The sequence below is a fragment of the Mustelus asterias genome, chromosome 15, assembly GCF_964213995.1.
Source record: "Mustelus asterias chromosome 15, sMusAst1.hap1.1, whole genome shotgun sequence".
Lineage (NCBI taxonomy): Eukaryota > Metazoa > Chordata > Chondrichthyes > Carcharhiniformes > Triakidae > Mustelus > Mustelus asterias.
The window spans coordinates 57,957,363-57,984,353 of record NC_135815.1 but is presented as its reverse complement, the minus strand read 5'-3'; the positions used below and the strand labels follow the sequence as shown (position 1 = coordinate 57,984,353).

The 26,991-nt window shown below is 43.7% G+C and overlaps 1 protein-coding gene across 1 annotated transcript in view; it reads left to right on the top strand.

Annotated features, from left to right (window-relative positions):
* LOC144504826 (ribosomal protein S6 kinase alpha-2) overlaps positions 1 to 20,638 on the top strand; it is a 204,106-nt gene extending 183,468 nt beyond the window's left edge. Inside the window, exons 18-21 of the mRNA XM_078230580.1 lie at positions 4,448 to 4,524; positions 11,628 to 11,745; positions 18,764 to 18,901; positions 20,513 to 20,638. Of these exons, the coding sequence (XP_078086706.1) occupies positions 4,448 to 4,524; positions 11,628 to 11,745; positions 18,764 to 18,901; positions 20,513 to 20,638 (459 nt within the window). The remainder of the gene's footprint in view (positions 1 to 4,447; positions 4,525 to 11,627; positions 11,746 to 18,763; positions 18,902 to 20,512) is intronic.
* Positions 20,639 to 26,991: the final 6,353 nt, after the last annotated feature.

Below are 26,991 nucleotides of genomic sequence, written 5' to 3'. Positions count from 1 at the left end.
TGAGAGGTATTAATAGAGTGGATTCTCAGAGGCTTTTACCCAGGGCTGAAATGGTTGTCACGAGAGGCCACAGGTTTAGGGTGCTGGGGAGTAGGTATAGAGGAGATGTTAGGGGTAAGTTTTTCACTCAGAGGGTGGTGGGTACGTGGAATCGGCTGCCGGTAGTGGTGGTGAAAGCGGATTCGATTGGGTCTTTTAAGATACTTTTGGATAGGTTCATGGAGGTTAGTAAGATAGAGGGTTATAGATGAGCCTAGAAGGTAAGGAAATTGTTCGGCGCAACTTGTGGGTCGAAGGGCCTATTTGTGCTGTAGCTTTTCTATGTTCTTCATCTAATGGGATCTGCCAGAACCCACATTTTGCATCAAGAATGCTGAAAACTTTGATGTTTGGCATGTCTGCAATCACCTGTTCCACTGTCTTCGTGGGTGACAAGGTCTGAGCAGTGCTTTGTTCAAATGTACTGAGTCAATACCTGTCTTGACTGTGCCATCTTTCTTTACTGTGGCCACCATTGCTGAAACCTATTCTGTGATCTCATCTATAGGAGTATAACACCCAGTGTCATCATCCAATGCAGATCATTAACTACTTTCTGTTTTATGGCTATTGGTACTGTTCTCGCAGCACAGACTGTTGGTGGTACCAAACCATCCCATCTCATGTGATATACCAGTGACGTCACAGTTGAAGAGGTCTTTGTATGCTGTCTTCTCTAGGGCTTGGTGTTGTAGAGTACGCACTTCTAGACCAAGTTGAATGAACTCAATGTAATGCTGTTGTGAAGATCTAATAGTGGCCTTACATTCTGGTCAGTTATATGAAACTTGAACCTGCCCTGTGTGCAGTGCACAGCAGCCAAACCTTCAGTGCAGATGATTATCCGCCATAAACTAAGAGGTCCACCTGGGTGCTGGGGTATGGTACTGCATATGGGCCTAGTTCCCATAACATGCAGCTGGACAATACTTTTTTAAACATTTTTTTACTCCATTCTTAAAGATACAAAGTCAATGCTCAAAACCCAAATGCATCTCCTTTCTTGCTCCAAAAATCAAATTCCAATTGAATCCAATTCATGGTCCCCACAAGAGACACAAACAGGATCCAAACTGACACGATAAGGCATTGCACCCCATCTTGGGCTCGATCTGACACTTGATCTTAGCCAAAAGGTCAATTAGTCGGATAATATGTTACGCTTTGCGCCACTGTCAATCGTTACCTTCAGCCTTGCATTGCTGCAAATCATGTTGAGGGTGGTGAAAATTTCACCATTTTCTGTGAGTGTTAACACTCTCACAGTAGAGTGATGTTGTCCAACATCAATACTGTGAATTTGGCTAAGCTTCAATTCATTCACCTTGCTGATACTCCTATCCCTGGAGGACTGACCAGCTCCCATGTCGCTGATGGCTGGCAGAGCGGGGGGGGGGGGGGGGGGGGGCTCCTGTGGTTTCAATCTTCAGAATTTAGCAAAATGATTTAATTTTCTACATGTGTTGCATCTTTTACCACTGCAGTTGGGGCAGGGCATGCCCTATACTGCGAATACTTCGGTTTCCCACCTTAAATCTCTACTTATTTTTCTGATTGTTTGTTTAACTTGCAGATACCTATGGCTGCTTGTAACATTAGATCTTTTTCTTGCCGCAGTTGCTTGACGATGAGATTGGTGTGAATTCAACAAACTATTTGATCCCTGATTATCTCATCAGTCAGAGTTCCAAATGTGCATTTCTTTGCCAATATTTTCAGGATGGCCTTGTAAGATTGTCTTGATTAATCTGCTCTTTGTTCTGTTGAATTTCATCGCATATCTGTCGAGGATTGTATTTTGTACTGGAAGACAGATACTCTTGAACTTCTTTTTCCTCCTCCATCTGGAAAGCAAACAACCCAAATTTCTTAATTGTCTCTGGGCCCACTAAATTTAATAAGATGTACGCTTGTACCGTATTTGACTTGTCAGACAATGCAGCACTGCAGGAAATATGTTACTTCTTTTTGAACTTTCCCCAACCATCAAAGATGAATGGGTCGATGTGGCGAAGTCCTTATGCCATACAGCCAACTCCCAATACAATATAAATGTGTTGGGTTCCTGAATCACTAACAATAGTGACTTGTACCAAAGGATAGTTTATTCACTTGCTTAACAACTACTTCATGCTTGTACTCTGCCTACACTCCCGGGGGGTAACACACCCATGCTCCCGACATGTGATCTTTTTGGAGCTACGTCATCATGTGATCACTCGACCTATAGTCAGGTTTCGAAGAAAAAGAACTATTCCAGGAAAGTACACATTTTAAGCCACTTAGAAGGGTCAGTGTAGCATATTTTCTTATTTTGTTGATTGTGGAATAAAGCAGTTTAACAATTTATATCTAACATTTAATTGTGTTACTTGATCTGCCTTTCAGAGGATTGAGGAAGTGCATACGAGAGGGTCATGGCATCATGTTCAGATAAGAAGACTGTCTTGTTGTTACATCACCTGCAGGTTTTGCTATCATTGATTTAGATAGTGGGTAGCAAGTGCAAACTTTAGCACAAGGGATACATGTTTTTTTTACAGGGAAGACTAATGACTAACTGGGGAGAGCATCTAAAGTAGACCTGAGTAGCAGCCATTTACAAATACAGTGTTGGAATATTTTCAGTTATCTCAAACATATGAAGTTAGCACAGGGCCAGTGTTGCATTTCCCATATGAGCAAGCTCAGTGCTGTTGTATTATCTGCGGCTTTAAACTAATGCAGTCGAAACTCAGTCGAAAGGCTGGCATAGAGATTGCACAAAGATCTTCAATTCATAGAATCATAGAATCCTACAGTGCAGAAGGAGGCCATTCAGCCCATCAAGTCAACCACCGACCACAATCCCATCCAGACCCTATCCCAACAACCCCATGCATTTACCCTAGCTAGTCCCCCTGACACTAAGGGGCAATTTAGCATGGCCAATCCACCTAACCTGCACGTCTTTGGACTGTGGGAGGAAACCGGAGCACCCGGAGGAAACCCATGCAGACACAGGGAGAATGTGCAAACTCCACTCAGACAGTGACCCAAGCTGGGAATTGAACCTGGGTCCCTGGCGCTGTGAAGCAGCGGTGCTAAGCACTGTGCCACCGTGCCACCCCTTTTCTTGTTTCTGCTTACATGCGTTACTGATTGTGCAAGACTGACTACACCATATAATAAACATCTCTTCTTTTGATGACAATGTATATTTACATAAATATAATCATTTGATTTTATCCAACATATTATCTTAATATACAAACCAATATACTATCACAACATTCCTGTTCCCTTAAATAAAAGATCCTTATAGTTCAACACTAATGTGTACACAAGTAGGTATCCCTTGTGGAGTAAAAAAATGATAATGTCAGCTATTGTTTACACAGAACATTCAGCTGTAACAGAAGTACTTGGAATACCATTCACCATGTTACTGTTTCTTTATCTCTGAGTACTGTTTGATCTGATTGGTCTCCCTTTAAATGTTGGAACAGGAGGCTTTAATTGCAGTATTGCCCTGTCTCCTGCAGTATTGAGATGCTACGTTTATGGTGGGGTTGCCTTCATGTTGATGGGGTTTACGAGCCACAATGGGAATACTGGATAACGGCAGTGACTGCTCTTCATTCTGGCTGGGCTTTTTAGTGGATGTGCTGGTATCTCTATAGCTGACAAACTAGACTGAATCAGTACTCTGATTCAACAAAGGGTTTCTATCACACGGATTCAAGCTTGGTTCTGTTTCTGTAGTTCAGCCTGTCTGACTAATTGAACTGCCTTGGATAAAGTTAGCTCTCCTCTGGACTGCAAAAAAACAGGTAAAGCTTCATCAAGCACGCCCACCACAAACCAGTCTCAGATCGGTTCATCCTTTGGGGTCTGTCATAAGGCTCTTGCTGATTTTCTCTCCGAATCCTTGCCATAGTTATTTCCTCGCTGCTTTATTATCTTTGACTTTTACCAGCTGTTTCATCCGGGATCCTTAAGTAAGGTTACCGCTGTCACCATGGAATGTCATCATAAATGGTCCCAGGATGTGTTTATAGGGGATACATTCAAGGATTAACAAGAATTAATGAAGAACTGCAGAATATGACTCTATAATAGGCGGCACAGTGGTTAGCACTGCTGCCTCACAGCACCAGGGACCCAGGTTCAATTCCGGCTTTGGGCTGCTGTGTGTGTGGAGTTTGCACATTCTCCCCATGTCTGCGTGGGTTTCCTCCCGCGCTCCAAAGATGTGCAGGTTAGGTGGATTGGCCATGGGGGTGAATCGGAGAAAAAAGCGGCAACAGAGCCTCATGACAGGCCACAATGCTATTTGACTGAATCAATTAAAATATAAATTTGATTAATGATCCATTGCATTGTCTTAAGCTGAGTAATAAATAATGTTTTAACATTTCTACAATAGGTACTCAAGAGACAAGGATATGACGCAGCCTGCGACATATGGAGTTTAGGGATTCTACTCTACACTATGCTGGCAGGGTAAGGCAGCCATTGTTTTCATCAACAGAAAGTATGATTGGTTATCAGGAGGTGAGAGAAATCCAGACATGAAGCAAGAAGTTTTCTTTCTGTCCCTGCCCCATCCCCCTCCCTCAGAGTATGAGGTTCTCTGACAATGGAACTTTAGAGCTCATCCTCCTTACCATATGTCTAACTGAGGAACAAAGTAGGGGCACTCTCACTGCTGGGAGTATACTATAGATCCATAAACAGTCGGAGAGCGATAGAAGAGCAAGTATGTAGACAAGTTGCTGAAAAAGGGCAGTAAAGTTAAGAGGCTTCAATTACCCTAATATCTATTGGGATAAATTCAGTATAAATATATTCTAGAAAATATTCGAAGCCACTGCACATGAATCCCAATAAGAGAAGGAGCAGTTTTGGTCTCGGTTTGAGGGAATAAATCTAGATAGCTGGAAGGGATATTAGTGGGAGAACATCTTAATTGCAGTGATCCCAATTAAGTTAAATTTACTGCAGTTATGGAAAAAGATAAATATACCATCAAGATTAAAGATTTTTTTTAGCCACCATTGATGTGATGGGCTGAATGGCCTCCTTCTGTACTGTAACTGTTTTTATGTCTCCCACAACAGCCGTTGAAACATAGGTATGCCAGACAGCACTGGATCACAGTCCTGTGCCCTCAGTGCCCAGCCTGAATATCATTAGCAGAGGGCTTGTCGATACACAGTGATCGTAAATCCCTTTAATGGTCATGTGCCTTGCAAACAAATGGGGGACAATTGGGGGACTTACGGAAGCAATTAGTGGATGTCCAAGTGCATTCTTTGAAGGATCAGTATGTCCATGAACAAGTATGACCCCAGTGCCCACTGAATTACTCTCACTGGCTTTTCATCTTGTATTTCTATTGCAAATGACACAAATGTTGAAAGGGTTAGGACCATTATTCACATGTATTTGGCAAACTTTATTTGTCAGAGTTACTGAAGTGATGTGCACCTTCTATAGCTGCACACACAAAACATGCTGAGATTTTACAACTCTAATTAGATTTAGTGATGTGAAAAAATGAAAATACCAAAACATTAGATTATCACAAATATTTATAGCTTCTGAAGAGTGAGAATGTTTCCAGAAAATACTAAAGCTGCTTTGATAAACGTCCAAATGTTCCATACTGAATTGTATTGATGTATCCAAGTGAAGTGTAAATAATGAGTGTACTCACGAAATTGGCTGATTGTACCAGGTTTATACAGTGGAATTGCTCGTATTTGTGCAACTTCCCATCATCTGTACTGATTAATTTAGTGTTGAGCTCTTCACGTAGCTTCAGCACACAGATGTCCAGAAGCTGTTTCTGTCATTTAAACAGCTCGCAAATAAACTGTGTAAAAGCCCCTGGCACTTCCACTTCAGATTTCTGTAAACACCTGCAGCGCTGTCTCCCCTCCCCTCTCCCTGTCCCGCTCGCTCTCCCCTCTCCCCTGTCCTGTTCGCTCTCCCCTCTCCCTGTCCCACTCGCTCTCCCCTCTCCCTGTCCTGTTCGCTCTCCCCTCTCCCTGTCCCACTCGCTCTCCCCTGTCCCGCTCGTTCTCCCCTCTCCCTGTCCTGCTCGCTCTCCCCTCTCCCCTGTCCTGCTCGCTCTCCCCTCTCCCCTGTCCTGTTCGCTCTCCCCTCTCCCTGTCCCACTCGCTCTCCCCTCTCCCCTGTCCCGCTCATTCTCCCCGCTCCCTGTCCCGCTCGTTCTCCCCTCTCCCCTGTCCCGCTCGCTCTCCCCTGTCCCGCTCGCTCTCCCCTGTCCCGCTCGCTCTCCCCCCCGTCCCGCTTGCTCTCCCCCCGTCCCGCTCGCTCTCCCCCCGTCACCATCCCATCCGCCCTCCCCCCGTCCCCATCCCGCCCGCCCTCCCCCCGTCCCCGTCCCGTCCGCCCTCCCCCCATTCCGCTCACCTCTCTCCTTTCCCCTATGCTGCTTGCTGTCCTCTCTCCTCTGTGCTGCTAGGTTTAATGTTCTAACTATGTTAGGGGTTGTGGGTTTTACACAAAAAGAAAAGATGTGGTCTGCACACATAGATTCACACTAACAACACTGATTTATTCTCGGAGGTTTTGCCTGTACAGAGTACAACCTGAAACTGAAACTGTAAGCTGTGCAAACAGCTGAATGACATCACCATCATATCATGTGACCTGTTCTTAAAGCAATTATGCAACGACTTAAATATATACCATCTCTCCCCCTTAACTTCTGTGGTATGACAGCAAATTACTACGATGTTATGCATGGGATCAATAATACTCAAAACACAGCACTGTGCACCATCGATCATTACATACAGTCATTAAGGAAGTCGTTCAGGAGGATGTCTGTTTCTCTTTGGTTTTATATGACCTTCTGGAATTTGGCTGTCCTTGGCCATAGAAGTATGATTTGGAACTTCAGTAGACACTTCTCTTGGAACTAATTCTGCATCATTCTCACATGGTAAAGTAACTCAGGCACAATCATCTAGTTACTCAGACTCAACTAAGTCTCTGAGGAAGAGTCATCTTGACTCAAAACGTTGGCTCTATTCTCTCTCGCCACAGATGCTGTCAGACCTCCTGAGGTTTTCCAGCATTTTCTGCTTTTGTTTCAACTCGGTCTTCTGTAGTTCACAACATGAGGTCATAAAGAAGTTGGTACTTCTGGAGATGATTCTGAGAAATTATTTCAAGATGACAATTGGTCAGCATGGCATTGCCAAACTAGTTCGTCTAAAGTTTGAACTGTGTAAAAAATTGGACATGTTTTTGCTCACCCTATGGTTGGCACCCATTACTCATTCTTGGCATAATTACACTCAAACACTCAATCTGCTTGTTAAAATGAGTTTTGTTTTGCCGTCACATCTCGTTAGCAACTTGAGAATGTTGTTGAAGTTTCTGGAGGTAATAATAACAAGAGTTCTCAACTTTTTCTATAATAGTAGTGCAGGTGAACTATAAGATGTCAAAAAACTATTCACATGACATTTATGAACCTTGCTGTCTTGATGTTTTTAAAGAATGTTTCAAGGATTATGTGAATCTTTCAGCTAATCCATTGGTTGATGGACAATAAAGTGCAGATTTTGTAGCGGAATACCATTTATTTGGAGATGATCCTCAAACTCTTGTGAAGTAAATTGTGAACCATCTTCACTAACATTCCTTTCTCGTTTACCAAATCCTACAAAAATTTCATCAAGTTTTTTAATGGTTTGTTCAGTTGCAGTAGATCTCATGATAGTTTTGGCTATTTTTAGTGTGCATCAATTATGACTAAGAACATGTAACCCTCAAACAGACCAGCAAAATCTACACGCAAGTGTTTCCATGGCATGTTAGGCCACTCCCAAGGGTGTAAAGGAGACAATGGTGGTATATTTCTTATCTGTGCGCAGGATTGATATTGATCAGCAGATAACACTGGATTTAGGATAGTTTTAAAACCACCGCAAATATGAACTGAACCATCTGGTTTCATGACAGGTGAGCTTAGGGTAGCCCAGTCACTCATTGTAACACACCAGTGTTAACAAGTTGTACTAATGTTTCTTTGACCTTGGGATGAATTGCATATGGCATCGCTCTTGCTTCGAGACTTTTTGGTTGACTATTCGGCTTTATCTTGAGTTTCACTTGAACTCCCTTCATTGAGCCAAATCTCTCTTGAAATGCTCTTGTATTTATCCAAAAGGTGCTGTAGGTCTGTTTTGCCGTTGACCAATCTGTTGCCAGCACTTCAGTTAATCTTTATCTTCGAAGAACAAAGAACATTACAGCACAGGAACAGGCCCTTCGGCCCTCCAAGCCTGCACCGACCATGCTGTCTGACTTAACTAAAACCCCCTATGCTTCCGGGGACCATATCCCTCTATTCCCATCTCATTCATGTACTTGTCAAGACGCCCCTTAAAAGTCACTACCGTATCCGCTTCCACTGCCTCCCCCGGCAACGAGTTCCAGGCACCCACCACTCTGTGTAAAAAATCTGCCTTGTACATCTCTTTTAAAACTTGCTCCTCGCACCTTAAACCTGTGCCCCCTAGTAATTGACTCTTCCACCCTGGGAAAAAGCTTCTGACTATCCACTCTGTCCATGCCTCTCATAATCTTGTAGACTTCTATCAGGTCTCCCCTCAACCTCCGTCGCTCCAGTGAGAACAAACCAAGTTTCTCCAACCTCTCCTCATAGCTAATGCTCTCCATACAAGGCAACATCCTGGTAAATCTTTTCTGTATCCTCTCCAAAGCCTCCACATCCTTCTGGTAGTGTGGCGACCAGAATTGAACACTATATTCCAAGTGCACCTCACTAAGGTTCTATAAAGAATCAACATGACTTGCCAATTTTTAAACTCAATACCCCGGCCGATGAAGGCAAGCATGCCGTATGCCTTCTTGACTACCTTCTCCACCTGCATTGCCACTTTCAGTGATCTGTGTACCTGTACACCCAGATCTCTTTGCCTATCAATACTCCTAAGGGTTTACTGTATTTACTGTATATTTCCTATCTGTATTAGACCTTCTAAAATGCATTACCTCACATTTGTCCGGATTAAACTCCATCTGCCATCTCTCCGCCCAAGTCTCCAACTGATCTATATCCTGCTGTATCCTCTGATGGTCCTCATCGCTATCCGCAAATCCACCAACCTTTGTGTCATCCGCAAACTTACTAATCAATTCAGTTACATTTTCCTCGAAATCATTTATATATATTACAAACAGCAAAGGTCCCAGCACTGATCCCTGAGGAACACCACTTGTCACAGTTTGTCACTTGTCACACTTCTCCAACCATAATCTCCCAAATAGAGCCGGAAAATTACCACAAACCACATGGAGAGGCAACTCTGCTGTTTGTCCACTCAACTCTACATTGACCATGAGGTAAACTTTGATGATCTCTTCCATGTATGTCCTTGAAATTACATCAGCTGGTTTTAAAGGAAGATGCTTCAGCTTTTGTTGGTATGTTGCCTCAGGAATTAAAGATGCAGCAGCACCATATCCATCTCCATCTGGGTAACTTCAGAATTACCCAGAATCTATTTGATCCACCCTGTATGGATAAAACGTTCAGTTGGAATAGAATGCAGCTTCTTCTTTTTCTTGAAGTTACCCAGATTCTTCTGAATATTCTCAGGACAAGCTGGTCTACCCCAACAACAATCATAGGATCTCTACAGTGCCCATTGAATCTGCACCAACTCTCTGACAGAGCATCTTACCCAGGCTCACCCAGACCCATAAACCCACATATTTATCCTGCTAATCCTCCTAACCTGCACAACTTTGGACACTAAGGGGCAATTTAACATGGCCAAGCTACCTACCCTGCACATTTGGACTGTAGGAGGAAACCAGAGCACCAGGAGGAAGCCCACACAGACACGGAGAGAACGTGCAAACTCCACACAGACAGTCACCAAAGGCCGGAATTGAGCCCAGGTCCCTGGTTCTGTGAGGCAGCAGTGCTAACCACCGTGCCGCCCACAAAGTAACCCAGTTTGCCACAATTTTTGCATCAACTATCCTTGCTCTAGCATTCACTCACTGGCTCATTTTGGCACATCTATGACATGCTTGTTGTTGTTTTGAATTCCATGGACTGTTCCTAACTTGTAGATCTTTATTCCTGCACCAAACTGTGAAGCCTCTTTAGCAGCCAGTTCCATTGACACTGCGAATCCTACTGCTGTCCTTAAAGTCAAAGCATGTTCAGTAAGCAATCTTCTTTGTATAGTCTCATGTTGGAAACCACAAACTAGACGATCTCGAAGAGTATGTTCTAAGGACTCACCAGACTCTCAATGTTGTGCCCGCTTTTTTAAAGTTGCCACAAGCTGAACAATGCTTTCACCTTCCTTTTGATTCCTTCAGAGGGAGCTGGCCCATTCCACGATGATTAGTAGCTTTGCAGAGTAATGCTCTTCAAGGATCATTATCAAGCCATCGTAAGTTTTAGTTCCTGGCTTTGCTGGATGAACCAATTTCCAGAGCAAATTGAAGGTTTTACTTCCTATTGTACTGAGTATAAGCAATTTGTTTGCAATATTATTTGCTTGTACAAAGTATTAAATTTCTCCTGTTTTTACACTGGTTCAGGACTTTTTTAGAATTCTTTTGATAAGGTCCCACCATAGACACTGTACCCCATTCATCTCCCCATCCTTTCATTCAGACACTATGCCCTATTCAATACAGATGCTGTATCCCATCCAAATCCTTATCCTTTCATACAAACATTCTACCCCATTCAAATCTCTATCCCTTCATAGAGACACTGTATCCCATCCAAATCCCCATCCTTTCATACAGACACTCTGCCCCATTCAAATCCCTATCCCTTCATAGAGATACTGTACCCTATTCAACACAGATACTGTACCCTATCCAACTCCCTATTCTTTCATACAGACACTCGACCCCATTCAACATAGTGGGTGATCTTACCCTCTCGCTCCGCCGGCCAATGAACGGGGCAAGCCGGTAAGATCGTGAGAGTTGCCATCACTCTACCCCATCCTTTCTCAGAGACAGGCTCTTGCTCTCCACCCTCCTTTCATGCTAACTTTCTTCTCTGTCACCTTGTCAATTTAATTTGTGGGGCCTTACATGCTGTGGGCGGCTTCTTAGCGAAGCTGCAATGTTCAGTCCATTGATGTCACTGCACGGGAACTTGTAATCAAACTGCTTGTGTTTCTCCATGGACTTAGCTTCTGCACATGAGCTCCGAGCAATGAAATAGAAACTGACTGAGGGGGGATTTTCTGGTCTCCCCACGGCGTGTTTCACATGGCCGGAGCGGATGCGCTGTCCGCTGGTGGAGGGATCTTTTGGCCTCCCCGCTGTCAATGGGATTTCCCATTGACTGCACCCCACATTGCTGGGAAAGCCAGAAGATCCCCCTGGCATGAACAGCCAGAAAAGTCTGGCCAATGTCTGTGTTGAAACCAGTCAGAGTAATATCGGGAAATGGAACATTCTGATGGGCAACAGTTTTTTGAGATTTTTGCTGGAGTTAATAAAATAAAAACATCAGTGACATCCAAAAGTTAAGTTGTTTATTTTTTCTTGATTAGCTTCACACCTTTCGCAAATGGACCTGAAGATACACCTGAAGAAATCCTGGCACGTATTGGAAGTGGGAAATACGCCCTCACTGGAGGAAACTGGGACACTATTTCTGACGCTGCCAAAGTGAGTGGAACTAATGCAGGCAAACAGACAAAGCACAGCCCTGTTTTCCACACACTGGAGGGTAAACTTTGCTAGAAATAAAATTGGTGCAAGTGCTGGCCAGTTTGTGTTGATCTGCTGTTAGTTTCACAAAAACAGCATCTCGGGCTTCATTTGTCTGCGGTTTTCGTGATGCTGTATATTAACTATCTTTATACTCGCTGCAGGAGGTTGACTAGTAATTAACAGTGTAAGTATCCTTTTAATGATCTGATAATTATTTTGACTGCCAATCTACCTCTTCCACAGAAAGGGAACAATTGCAGTAATTATATTTGGAGCTTCATTCCTCACAGTCATTTTAAAAATGCTAAACACATTGAAATGTAAATTTCAGACTTTTCTGCTTTTTTCACTCTCACTTAATCCAGTCCTTCTGTCTCTCTCTCTGGCCCTAATCAGTACTAAGATTTCTAAGTAGGTTGTGGAGTACTGGTCCCTGAACATACTGAAGTTTTAGCTCCATGGCATGTTCTATTTTCTCCCTTGAGCCTCCCTGATTGTCAGTCTTACCTCCCGGCTGAGTGGCTGTGAAAGAGGCCACAGCCATGAACAGGTAGGCTTCCCGCTGCTGGAGGAGAGGTTGTGACTTGGAGGGGGTACATTGTGGCTTTTCAGGTTGAGGAATGATTGCGGGGGATCAGAGGTAGATCGGGCCCAAGCTGATGGAAGGGATAGAAGGGCTGCTCATTTCAAGGTGAGGGTTCCAATCACTTGGATGAGAGCAAATTGGCTTGGAGGACCAAGACTCTTGCTGCTCCAGGCTCACAAACAAGTAGCTACCATCCCCATGTAGCAGTCCTTGTCTCCTTTCAGCTGTCAGGTTTCCAGCTAGCCTGGGAAACCAGTCTAGCCAGGATTAAACCTGGAAGAGAAATAAAATATGAGACACACAGCCTCATTAAGCTCTTCAAATGAATGCCAGTGTCCCTTCACCAAATTTAGATTTATTTACACAGCAAGCAATACTCAGACAAGTACTTCCTTTTACAGAGTATGAACCCCGAGTGCCAGTTACCCTGATACTCCAAGTTATGTAGACATGCAGGACTCTCTGATTGGCCCAGCCATTACTGCCTTAATCTGGGAGCTCATATTCAAAGAAGTCCGTATTGTGGGCCTTGTTAAAGTCATTAAAGCTCATCTTGGGGAAGTGGGTATGTTGCCTGCTCCCATCTCTGTTAAAACTGAAAGTGAATGAACTTGATACGGCTGACTTTGGGGCCTGAGATGTAGAAATCTTTTATGTCCCACCTGTTTACGGGGGTTAAAATTCCTGGGTTCTAAGATGGATAGCTCCAAGCACAGACAAGGGGATCACAATAGGTGATTACCATGTATCCATTCAGTATATGGTGTTACTGGGTCATTAGAATGATTGCTGTGCAGTTCATCAACTGCACTTCAGTGAAGTGATATAATCCAGGTCAGAACCTCCAAAGTTTTATGAAGTCTATCTGGATCATAGGTTTTGCAGTTTGAATTTGGCTAGGATTTGGCAAGAGATGTTTCACTTCGAGTGTGATTCAGATGACCCACTCGGAGCTTTTATCAAACAAAATTTATTTAATACAGATAACACATAACAATGACTTTTACCAATTACAACCAAGATTTAAAAAACCATGATATTGTAGAAACCTTAACAACTATATGAAATGTTCCAACCAAACAAACCTCCTTATAAACATATCCCTGCCACAGGTTTAACACAGAAAATAAGAATGCTCATTTGATGCTGGCACTTAGTCCTTTGGTTGGAGAATTGAAACTCTGACTTCCCAGCCTTGTAACTTCCAGCAGACCTTGAGGTAGAGATAATGGCACTGCTGGCTTCTAGCTTTTAGCCAGTGAACCACTGCATGAGACAAAATTCTCACTCCAGGAAGGCAAAAAGACTTGCTTCCAGCTAGCCAGCAGAATCTATAATACAAGGGAGAGAGACAGAACACTGCATCCAGCCTGAAGTAAAACACCTAACCAAAACTGAAAGTGAATCCTTGGATTCCTCTGTGGACGAACCACTTAACTTTGACTTGTCAATCAATCTTCCCACAACACTTCAATAAACAAAACCCCATTTAAATCATTTAACAGCTCAGTGTCTGCTTATAACTGCAGAGTACATGATTTTAAAAATACTTTTCTTAAAGGTACAGTAGCATCATAGAAGGGAATGGGGAGGGCCAGTTATAGAAATCTGTATTATAGAAGGCCATTTCACCCTCCTTGTCTGTGCTAGGCAAAACGACTTAGCCATCTCTTGGGGAGATAATGGTGTAGTGGTAATGTAAGCTGATTAGCAATCCAGATAGCAGTTTATGGAATTTAAACTCCATTAATAAAATCTGGATTGAAAGCTGGTCTCAGTAACAGTAACCATCAAACCGTTGTTGATTGTTGTAAAAACCCATCTGGTTCACAGATCCTTACCCGGTCTGGCCTACATGTGAACTCCAGACCCACAGCAATGTGGTTGACTCTTAACTGCCCCCTGAAATGGCACTCAGTTCAAGGGCAATAAGGGATTGCTGACCTTGCCAGCGACACCACATCCCATGAAAGAATAAGTGAAAAATGCTTTTCCAACTTTGGTGATTGATTACACTATTTAAAATGTTAATGCAAATATTTTTAAAAACAAGAACAGTTGCCACCAGTTCAAGGCAGTGAGTTCCATAACCTCAGTACCCTCTGCATGCAATGATTTCTCCTCAACTCCTTTATGATTCTTCCACTGATTGATTTAAATTTGTGCCTTCCTATCTACCCTATTTATATCTCTCATAATTTTATACACCTCAATGTCCTCTATTCTAGGCCGGTACGGTGGCACAGTGGTTGGCACTGCTGCCTCACAACACCCAGGGACCTGGGTTCGATTCCAGAATTGGGTCACTGTCTTTGTGGAGTTTGCACATTCTCCCTGTATCTACATGGGTTTCCTCCGGGTGCTTCGGTTTCCTCCCACAGTCTGAAAGACGTGCTGGTTAGGTGCATTGGCCATGTTAAATTCTCCCTTAGTGTACCTGAACAAGCGCCGGAGTGTGGCAACTAGGGGATTTTCACAGTAACTTCATTGCAGTGATAATTGTGACACTACTAAATAAAACTTTGGGGAAAAAAAACTTTATTCAAAAGAAAATAGCCCAACCTATCCTAAAGGAAATTACTGCGGATGCTGGAAATCTGAAATAAAAGCAGAAAATTCTGGGACTATGCAACAGGTCAGACAATACCTATGCAGAGAGATGCAGTCAGTATAGCAGGTAAATTACTTTTCATCAGAGATGGGAATAGTTAGAAACACAATTAATTTTGAACAAGGGAAAGTGGGGAGGGTGGGAAGAAGAATAAAAGGGAAGATCATAAAATTATAAGATCATAAGAAATGGAAGCAGGAGAAGATCATTCTGCTCCTTAAGCCTGCTCCAACATTTAATTAGATCCTGGCTGATCTGATTATGGCCTGACCTCTATTTTCCTGCCCATCTCCCCATAACATAGGAACATAGGAATTAGGAGCAGAAGTAGCCAAATTCAGCCCTTCTCCTGCTCCACCATTCAATCAGATCATGGCTGATCTCTTCCTGGTCTCAAATCCACCTCCCCACCTGTTCCCCATATCCCCTTATCCCTTTTTTTAAATAACCTTTGAGCCCCTTGTAGATCAAAAGTTGTAAATTAAAAATAACTCAGCCTTGATTATATCCTTGATTAGCCTTGATTATAGGGCGGCATGGCAGCACAGTGGTTAGCACTGCTGCTTCACAGCTCCAGGGACCTGGGTTCGATTCCCGGCTTGGGTCACTGTCTGTGTGGAATTTGCACATTCTCCTCGTGTCTGCGTGGGTTTCCTCCGGGTGCTCCGGTTTCCTCCCACAGTCCAAAGATGTGCGGGTTAGGTTGATTGGCCATGCTAACATTGCCCCTTAGTGTCCTGAGATGCGTAGATTAGAGGGATTAGCAGGTGAAATATGTAGGGATATGGGGGTAGGGTTTGGGTGGGATTATGGTCGGTGCCGACTCGATCGACCAAATGGCCTCTTTCTGCACTGTAGGGTTTCTATGATTCTATGATATTCAAAGGCCCAGTCTCTGTAGCAACGTAGGAGTAGGCCCCTCCTGCCTACTCTGTCATTTAACTAGATCATGGCTGATCTTTTACCTCACTGTCATCCCCGTACCTCTTAATTTCATTGGTATCAAGAAATCTATCAACCTCTGCTTTGAACATACTCAATGACTGAACCCCAACAGTCCTCTGGAGGAGGGAATTCCGAAGATTCACCACTCTCGGAATAAAGAAATGCCTCCTCATCTCGGTCCTAAATAACCTAGCCCATATTCTGAGACTATGTCCCTGGTCCTTGACCCCCTCCTCCAGGCAGGAGAAACATCTTTCCTGCATCTACCCTGTCGAATTATGCACACTCCAATGAGATCACCCCTCATTCTTCGAAACTCTAGATAATACAGTCTAGTTTGCTCAATCTCTCCTCATTAGACAATCCCGCTAACGCTGGGACACTAGCTCACATTCTGGCACTGTGCACATTTTAGAGAATGTCATTGTGGCAGTATCTGTGTGTGTGTGGAGACACTGAGCAAAGTGCGCTGCAGTCAGGGCAGGAGGCAGGGATAGTGCATGTGCCAGCTTGACAGAGTGAAGTTTAAGTTCTGCTGCAGAGAACTCAGATGAGGGTGCTGAAAACTGCAGAAGGACCCCTTACCAGTGCTCTCAAAGGCATCACCAGCTAGTTATAGGTTAATCACTGACTCATTTTTTCTGCTTGTTGCTACAATTCTATACATTTTTGGTGCCTGCCATAGTTGTTTCAAGTTTTTAAGGTATATAGAGAATAATGTGTCAGCTGTTGACTTCAACGCAATGAAATACTTGGTGTATTGGGAAGCCTGCCAGAAAGCCTGAAGTTAATGGCAAGGGATATTAATTTGGCACAGAACTTGTCACAAAGCTTCTAGCCCCATTCTTTCCAGCCTGAAATTAATGGCCAACTCCATCAACGCAGTTACAGAACCAATCATTATGCAGTGCCTGGTGCTGCCGTTACACCATGTCTGAGTGCTGCACTGAAAGCTTGTATTGTTCTCAAGCAAACTCAGTTTGCTACCATTCAAGTTCAGACTGCAACACACCAATGCACAAAAGGACTTGACAAGGTGTCACGGTAGTCCAGTAATAGGTTGCAGGATTGCTGAGGTATCGCCCCCTCGGCTCCACAGAGCTTTCCCAGCCTGCTGTCCTTCCTCAGGCTGACAGAGTTTGTGAGCCCAGATCTGCAACACTGTCACTGCCCTTGCTGTTGCCTGGTACCCAGCCAGCCCACAACTGCCTGCAGCAGAGTTCACAGCTGGGTCACCTAGGCCCAGAGCTGCTGGAGATCATCTCACAAGACTATGTGCATCCCCCCGCCCCCGCCCCCCGACCCCCACTGAAAACCAGCAGCTTCCACTAGCTGTGCTGCAGCCACTGGGGTAGCCCTGCATTGGTGCACTGGACAAGAAAAAGACCCAGGGAAAACAGGCACTATGGAACTGAATTAGAGTTCAAGTTCCTGAAACTGCACTCAAATTTATTCCCCATGTACAGGCTGGACAAAAAGAATCCATCTGCGTTTCCTTCTCTTCCTTTTCCACCTGCTCTCCTTCCTCTTCTAGCAGCTTGTCCTACTTTGGGTCACCTCTATTCACTCGCCCAACTCATAATCAATTCCAAGGGGAATGCCAACTAGTGCAGCACAGGAAACAGGCCCTTCAGCCCTCCATAGTGCAGCCGTATCTGGGAGCAACAGTTTAGTGCAGAAGCCTTGAAGTCAACAGCTGACACATTATTCTCTATATACCTTAAAAACTTGAAACAACTATGGCAGGCACCAAAAATGTATAGAATTGTAGCAACAAGCAGAAAAAATGAGTCAGTGATTAACCTATAAGTAGTTGGTGATGCCTTTGAGAGCACTGGTAAGGGGTCCTTCATGCTGCTTAACGTGTGTTCAGTGGACAAGGTTAAGGGAGGATACAGTCTGGACCACTGAGCTTTCAAAATGACACGGTTGCATTAAATCAGCATTGCATGCTGATTGACATCAAGAGGCAGCTGGATATAGCACTTGGGGCGAATGGAATGAAAGGTTATGTGGAGAAAGCAGGATTAGGCTATTGAGTTGGACGATCAGCCATGATCGTGATGAATGGCGGAGCAGACTCGAAGGGCCAAATGGCCTCCTCCTGCTCCTGCCTTCTATGTTTCTATGACACCATAGTCTGCCTGTTCTTCCTCAATCGCAAAATTGGAGGAAGAGTCAAGGGAAAAGGCCAATAGTTATCTCCTAACCATTATGACTCAAAACAGATCATTTGATCATTTATCATATAGGAATTTGGTAGAAATAAATTTGCTGCCAACATGAAACAGTGTCTGAGCCTTCCGTATCGGAATTCGCTGCCTAAAACTCTCCAATATTCTCCACTTCTTTAAAACCTACCTCTGACCAACATTATGGTTATCTGTACTAATATCATAATATTATGAGGCTCTGTGTCAGATTTTGACAATAAGTCTGTGAAATGCTTTGGGACATTTTACTGCATAAAAGGTGCTCTATAAATGCAAGTTGTCATGGTATATTTAAAATTCACTTGTTGCCCGTAAAACACTTTGGGATGCCCTGGCAATGTGAATAGTGTAACAGAGATGCAAATTCTTTTTAAATAGGGTTGATGCATTTGCCAAAGTAGCAAGCAACCAGGTTTGATCAAGATGAATTTACTGTTTTGAATTTTACACAATATAATTTCGACAACAATAATGTCCTTTCAATGCTTTTAAAACATCCAAGTTCTTCACAGGAATTAATTTGGACAGAAACTTACCCCACACCAAAGGAGATAACATTGTGTTTGAGAAATTGTAAAACATCACTGCTTTCCTGATAATTTGGGCTCTCCCCTGCAGGACATGGTCTCTAAGATGCTGCATGTCGATCCTCATCAAAGGCATACAGCAGCACAGGTCCTTCGACACCCCTGGATAGTGAATCGAGAACACCTCTCACAGAATCAGCTCAGCAGGCATGACGCCCATTTAGTCAAGGCAAGTTCCAGATAACCTGTTTAAAGTATAAGCCTCATTTTACCACTGTGCCTTCTATTCCAATTATCCTGAAATCCCTGCCGGTCTGGGGAGATGCTCACAGAGATTAACGGAATTGCTCCAAGAGTCTCTCGTAGGACCATTAACAACTTGTCCCAAAGAGCTGCACACGGTGACCTGACGGTTCTCATGATCATCACTGCAATGAACTAGTGATTCCGTCTGCAGCCTCTGCTACTCAGTAACCAGCCTGAGGGAACTCCTCATTACAGGCTGAACCCTGACTTGCCTACATCCCAACAAAACTGCATGTCACATCTTCTCAGCTTCTTCCTCTCATGAGTTGGCAGAAGTCCGGGAACTGCCACACAAGGAGCATGGCAGATGCTGGATATAGTGCCAGCCTTCTGTGTTGCAGCATGTTGGCATTACAGCAGCATGGGCACAGTGTGAAATAAATGAGTCTTGGCACTCTGACCCAGAAAATGTTTGATCTTTCATGTACGTTAAATGTTTGCTTGCTGTGTTGATGGTAGAACTCAGGGGACCATCACGGTGCTGCTTTCTGTTGGAAGCAATGTGGCAAAACCACCCAATAGGAAAAACAATTCCTGAATAAACACCAACATAACTCTGTAGGAGAGAGCTATAAGGGCTGAAAGATATCGACTCCATGTAGCTTCTCAATTCTTTATCCTGGTGGAGTTTAGCTGTCATATTTGATGCTTTAATTTTAGAAGGCTAAATCAGTATTAACTTCCAACAGGAATTAGCAAACTAGTAAGACGGTCCAATGCATTTTGGTGCAATGCGACTAATTGATAGATTTCACTACATTCATCAATAAAACTAAAAACACAGCTCAGGCAAATGAAAGAATCCCTGTAGTAAGGCTAGTGGAAATATTGCTACTTGGAATCACAGTAAATGGCTCAGCTCTTGGGCAAACTTCCAGCAGTATCACTACAGTTAATTTCACTCCCTGCTAAGCACAATGTGAGGTAGTGACTAAAGAGAATGGCTATGCATTGAGGGTGGCACAGTGGTTAGCACTACTGCACTACAGCAGTGGGGTAAATCCAGAGAGGGGTAAATCCTGCCCACTCCAGCTTACTGTATTGCTTGTGAAGTGGTCCAGAGACCAGCCTTTACCAATGGTCTAAGGTTTTCAAATTATTGTTATTTTTTAACTCCTCACCATCTGGATAGAGCTAGAAACTTTATTATTTTATGAGAGAGAACTCTAACCACAAATTTTCCTGAAAAATAAACTATTTCTTAAAAGTCCATTTATCTAAGGATGGGTTAACCCAATCTCTAACCAGCGTTCGGTGTTTATTACTGCAATGCTCATGTATGTGGACACTGAATTTGATGTGGCTGTGATGCCTTCCATGGCTCACTAGCCCGCTAACACTTTTGCTTCGCCTCACATACTGAGAATAGTCACCTGGATGTGGTATTGGAAAGCTGAATGCATCTGTAGCCAAATAAGGGAAATGAGACGAGTTTGGTAAAATGGTTTCTTTTTAAATCATGGCTAGTGGTCAAGCAGTCAAAATCCAAATTGTAATGTCCACTTCATGGATTCTGTTTTCAATCTTATTTCAGGGTGCAATGGCTGCCACCTACTTTGCTTTAAGCCGTACACCTCAGGCACCAAGACTAGAACCTGTATTGGCATCAAACCTGGCTCAGCGAAGAGGAATGAAAAGATTGACTTCCACAAGACTATAACAGCTACTGTACAACGACTTTAGGAAGTTTTCTATTCATTATATCTAACAATACATGGGTCTCTCTTGGCCAACGCAAGAGGCCCCAAAAGGCCCAAAGTACTCTCAGAGGTTGGGCCTAGTTTCAGGCTCCTGTTATTCAGTGGTCCCAGAACAGATAAAGGGTCATTCACCAAACTTACTGCACTCTAAAAGATGAGAGGAGATGAATGCAAGTCAATCCCTTTTCTAAATTAACAGGGGTGTCTTTGTTTTTTGCCTGATGTTGTTCGAAATGAACAGGCAAACACTGATTGTGAAAACTAGACCTAACCTCTTGCATAAGTAAGTGGAAAAGGATGAACACACAAGTGCTTTGAGAAAACACTTGTACTCACTGCTCTGTTAAAAGCGGAGCAATGTTGTTACCTCTTAATTGTTTAAAAAAGAATAAGGAGACCAGGAAAAGACAGCAGTCTGAAGCAGAGAGGTCTCTACACTGAGAATCTTGCAGAGCTGGGCCTACTGTGTCTGAACTGTTCTTTTTTTTTGCTTTTTTTTTTAAATGCAGCATTTCAGTTCCAGTGAAATATTTGTAAACCAACCACACACATTCATTAATGTTTTTATAAATTATAATTGCAATTTTAAAAAAATGTCCTGTGATAATGTGAAGTAGCAAGAAGCACAATGAACTTCTGAGTGTAGAAGGACGGGAGGATTGTAAGCAGTGTCATTTCATTAATGAGTGCATGTGGAGTAGTGTGATAAGATAATGCTATAGCAGCTAAATGTTGACTAGTTTTTACATAGGTCTGTTTCTGAGCACCATGACTTAACTTTAATCTGTGACATACTTAAACTGAAAGGGATGGCATATCTTAATATGGCATTATTAGTGTCAGAATCAGCAATGTTGCGATTCTACTATTAACAATCAAATAAGATGCTAAGAAAACCATTTTTCTTCTCCCCACTTTTCTTCCTTTTGCTCCTCACCTGAAGATGTTGAACTCTTGCTGGGTACATGATCAGCAGTTATCTTCTAGCTCCTTTCAGGCAGTTATAACTCATGTGTGAACCTCGACATTAGTATAAGCAAGTTGTGCAATCACAAGGAACCATCGCCAAGCACGATTCTGTCCTTATCCAGCATTAATGTAAATCAACAATTCCAGCAAGTGTTTAGAAATAGCAATCAGGAGAATCCTTAATGCACACACGCTGAGGGAGAGGTTTTAAGTCCCTACCCCATCCTGGCAGAGATCAACACTCACCAATTACATTTAGATTCTCACAGGCTATCCATTGGAAAATACCTGGTACTTTGATATTGTTGTGTACATGAGATAGTTGGCCAAAAGTATTTGGTGACAATTTATCAGAAGGCCATCATAGTTGTTGCCTACATTAGAGAGAGAGAGAGAGAGAGACAGACAGAGGGTGTGTCTTACAAGGTTGGGTAAGTGTACTTCATGCTGCTTTAGAACAGGATGCTAATTCGTGGTCCCCTTCTGAGTTGGCCCATTCATATTGCCCTGTGCTGCGATTTGGGTGTGGGCTGAAGTGTTATGGCTATGAGTAAAGCAAGTCCAAAAGACTTTCAGAAATGGATTTGAGACTGTCCTGCTATCTGCCCTGATGGAAGCATATATATGAACCAGTCTTGGTATGAGAACCCCCCACCCGCCCCACATTTATTATGAGGAAGATTACTCTTGTGCTTTGCAGTGAGGCAAGGTTCAGTAAAGATTTTTAGGGTGTTATTGGCTTCTGTTCCCAGCGTCAAAAAACCATGAGAACATTGGATGGCAGAAAAAGCAGGTACAATTTGGAGAAAATAAATGAAATTATTTTTTGTTGCCAGCATGACCAAAACACAAGTCAATATCCACAGGACTAAAACAAAGAACAGTTCAGCTAAATGACAGCCCATGGTTACTTGTCCAGTTCACATTGAGTGTTGGGGCTGTATCAAATCTCCTGGGGAAAAATAACCAGAGAAGTTTGGACTTCACATTTAACTCCAAATAACAAGGACAGTGAAGAATTCAGCCCTTTGTATTTTGTGTTTGACATGCACCTCATTAATGGCATCATCACACATGATACATATGTCACAAAAGTATCTTCCATTCTAATTCTGAGTGTAAAAACTAGAAAAGATTGGAGGGCTTTTCAGTCTGATATTGTTCATTAACCAGCTTGAAGAAGTCAAGGGAATGATGGTGGAATTAGGTGAAATTTTGGTGAGGACGAGGAGTCTGTTAACCAGGAAAGTGGACCTTCCAGAATTGTATTGTGATCCCGGTGTCAAGTGCCGACTGAGACGGCGATTGTACAAGCGGTAGGGCCTTTAAAGCCCCAGGGTCACCCTGCCAGTCGTGGGTCGCCAGCGAGAAAGCTCGGCTCATGCATTGGCAGAGAGCCCGAGGGGTGTTTTAGAGGAACCAATTTGGGAGGCAGATTGTTGACAAGGCCAGAGGTGTTAGTGTATCACGTGTAAATCATCGTGCATCCTCTAGAAATCTCTTTAAAGATTCTGTCAGTCAGCCACACTTGGTAGTGAATAAGAGCAGCTGATGAAACTGACAGCAGTGTGTACAGTACACGCGAGAGTCATTTGCCAACCAAATATTGTACAGCGACCTGAAAGAGGCAATAAGATCTTAATTTGCTTATGCAAAAAGCCAGTTTCAGGTATATGTCCTGAAGTCCTACTACAAAGATCTAACCAATACAGCAGGCAGCGCGCTGCTTGGGCCGAACGAGGGGGTGCACCCTTCCTGCCATTTTGGATCTTTAGCTGCCTGTTTCACACCTGAAGCACAACCAAATTTCTAAAGCAGGAAAGGCTAGGACTACTCAATATGTCTGGCAGTACCGGTGGAGAGAAAATGACACGGATGTTTCAGATCCAGGCCATTATTTTCATTCAGCTATCAGAGATAGCTGAGCTGGTGTACACATTGCAGGGGAGGCTTGCCCTCTTGTGGAAAGATGCAGCAAGCACATGCTGGAGGTGCAGGAAATTGAGGCTCGTTATATTCTTTCTGATTTTCTGGACTGTTGCTTAAACCTTTGAATGCAGAACATAAACAGGACTGATGCTACCATCTGCTTGCCTGGCTGCTAGGGAAGGGGGAAGTTTTTAAAGTAACTTATAGGTTATATGATGATGAATATATTGGTCCTAAAATTGTTATCAATACAAGAACAATGAATAATACTGCAGACCATTAGACCAGTCTAACTGTTGTAGCAACTTCAGGTGAGGTACAAAAGCAAGAAAGGCTGGAAAAACCCAGCAGGTCTGGCAGCATCCGTGGATAGAGAAAGTAGAGTGACCGTTTCGAGTTCCATATGACTTCTTCAGAGCCACACTAACTCAAAAGTCCAGATTCGGAATCAAATGAACTTAAAACATTAACTCCATTTGCTCTCTCCACAGATGCTATCAAACTTGCTGAGTTTCTCCGGAATCTTCTGTTTTTGTTTCAGATTCCAGCATCCGCAGTATTTTGCTTTTATTCGGGTGAGGAGGCTAGATGCTTCATAGAGGGCCCAGCACCAATTCCAGCTCACACTTACAGCAATTTTGAGGGGAAATTATCATTAAGTTTAAATGGGTAAGAGCAAATCTGACTTAACAGACAGCACAGTTCACTATTCTGCCACAGCAACTTGGGTCATTGTATTGGGTTAATCCTTGTGTTGCGAGTGGTTCCATAGGAGATTGCTTACATACAGAGTGATTGTTCGAATCGTATTTTAAAGAAAGCCTAAGAAGGTGTCAGGGAGAGGGTGAAACTTCACTGAGCATAACTGCTATGCATTCATGTCAAATTGCCGTATAATGATGCAGTGGCCCCTTCAATGAGTGAATGGCAGCAGCACAGAAATTTAATGAAAAATGTGTTAGTCATTAGTCATTTAGTAATACTAAATACTAATATATTTAGTATTAAATATATTAAAATAGGAGATTTGCAGATACTGCTGTGGTCATGTTGATGGAACTGTGACAATGACCAGGAAATTCCACAGTATTTTCACCTCTTTCTGCGAGGAGGGAGTTGTTCCCGAGGAATTTCCCGGCTAACCCTGACTGATCTCTCAGTCAGGAGGAGTTACAGAGACAGATACCATGGTGCCAACTTTGTGAGATTCTGCTGCATGTGAACCATTGCGCACAGTCAAAGCTGCATAAAGATTTTATTGAGTCCCTGAGCATGAGTGTACAGGGCTCCCTCTGTTACCACGGTGTAACCCTCTCTCCCCGCTCCCCCAACCCTCCTGCCCATCTACCCATGAACACGTCTCAGCCATATCAATGACAACACTGAACACCAGCATTTTGATGAGTAGTTTTATTTATTGCCAGGCCCAGCCCTACACTTTCTTATCAACAGTAATTTTCACAGGTGAAGTCATGTATGAAGTGTGTGTTTCCCGGAAGAAACAATGGTGGCCTGACCTGCCAGCGGCTCTGACTGCATCTTTCCATCCCTTCTTAGTGCCAGAGTTAACATCTTCTCAAGCGAAAGCAAAATACTGCAGAAACTGGAAATCCAAAATAAAAACAGAAAATGCAGGAAATCCTCAGGCTGCGTCAGTGGAAGGACAAGCAGAGTTGATGTTTCAGGTCAAAGATGTGACCCTGTTTTTCTCCATAGCTACTGCCTGACCTGCTGGTTATTTCAAGCATTTTCTGTATTTATCTTCTCGAGCAATCTTTGCTCCGTGAGGGCAATTGGTATACAATGAGTCATTGATTCAGAGAAATGTTCAAACAGGGAACTCCCTGCCCTCACTCTGTCTCTTGTTGTCTATTCCATAAATATTTCAATCTCAGCTGCATTCTGATGGCGCGTGCGTCAAAGTGATAACTTTCCCGAACATTAGTCCTTACTGCTCAGCTTTGACTAATTGAAGCTGCAGGAGTGGATAGTGAATGCCAAATGACCAGAAATGGGCGCCTCATAGGGAACAAACTATTTCCTCCAGTGGTGGAGTGGAGAAAAATGGATATGACCTTTAACCTCGAGCTGGGCAGCGCAGTGAGGATGCCAGGAAGCATTACTCAATCCAAGGGGAACTGGGCTAACTGAAAATTTCAAAATTAAGATTGATAGTTTTTTGTTAGGGCAAGGATGTGAAGAGAACCAAGATGGGTAAATGGAGTTAAGAAATAGATTAGACATTATCTAATTGAGTGGGACAGGCTCAAGAGGTTGTATGGCGCACAACATTCCTAATAATATGAACTTGCTTATTAAAACATGTTTTATCAGATTTTTGAACCCTGGATTTGCTAATTTCAGCGAACCATTTCCAGGTTGTATGGGAGGGACGCCTTTACATAAAGTGGCAACTGGTCAAGGCTGGAACTTTCTGGCATTTGTATTGGTGGGATTCTCTGCTCCTGCCAGCTGCCATGAGATTCCCAGCAGCAGCGGGACCAGAGAATCCCACCACTTGCGAATGACGCACTGCCTCCAGTCACTGAGAAAATCGCTGAAGGGAGGCCAGAGAATCTCGCCCCATGACTGCTTGTGTAAAAATGGTAATGTGCAACCAGTTAATCTGTCTGTAATAATCCAGTTTTCTATGTTGAATGGTAGTCATATGATCATAGTAATATGAACTAATGGAAAGAATGGGGGGAATTTTACCATTTTGAGTCTAAGTGCCGAATCCGGGCGTCGAATAGATCCGCGCCTGGAATCCTCTTTCCAGCGCGCCCATACGCGTTTTGCTGGCTCCGGTCCGATTCGCACTGTGGGCAGGGCTTAGCGCTGGCAGACCGATCGGAGCTCTGAACTGCGCATGCGCAGTTCGAAGAAAATCTGACAGAGCGCGCCCGGGCGCGAAAGAAAAAGCAGAAAGCGGCTCTCTGACGTTCATCCTCTGGTCGGGAGGGGGTGTGGCGGGGTGGGGGGGGGGGGGGGGGGGGAGGGGGTGTGACGTCTCATCCTCTGGTCGGGGGGGTTTCCGCTGCCTGTCTGCGGCCGATCCCACCTGGCACCATCACTGGTACACTACCAGCCACAGCCATCTCTCCCGCTCTCTCGCACCTGCAGGGAAGAGTAATCTGTGGCTGGTAGTGTACCAGTGATGGTGCCAGGAGGGATCGGCCGCAGACAGGCAGCGGAAACCCCCCCGACCAGAGGATGAGACGTCACACCCCCTCTCCTCCTCCCACCCCCCTCCCGCCCTGACCAGAGGATGACCTGGGTCAGAGAGCCGTTGCAGTCTCTGACCCCGCTCTTCGGAGGCTGCAGCGGCGACTTCAGACTTTTATTTTGCAGGTCGGTAACAGCGCGGACGCGGATCGGGCCAGAAGACGGTAAAGTGGGATTTGGCAGTAGAGTT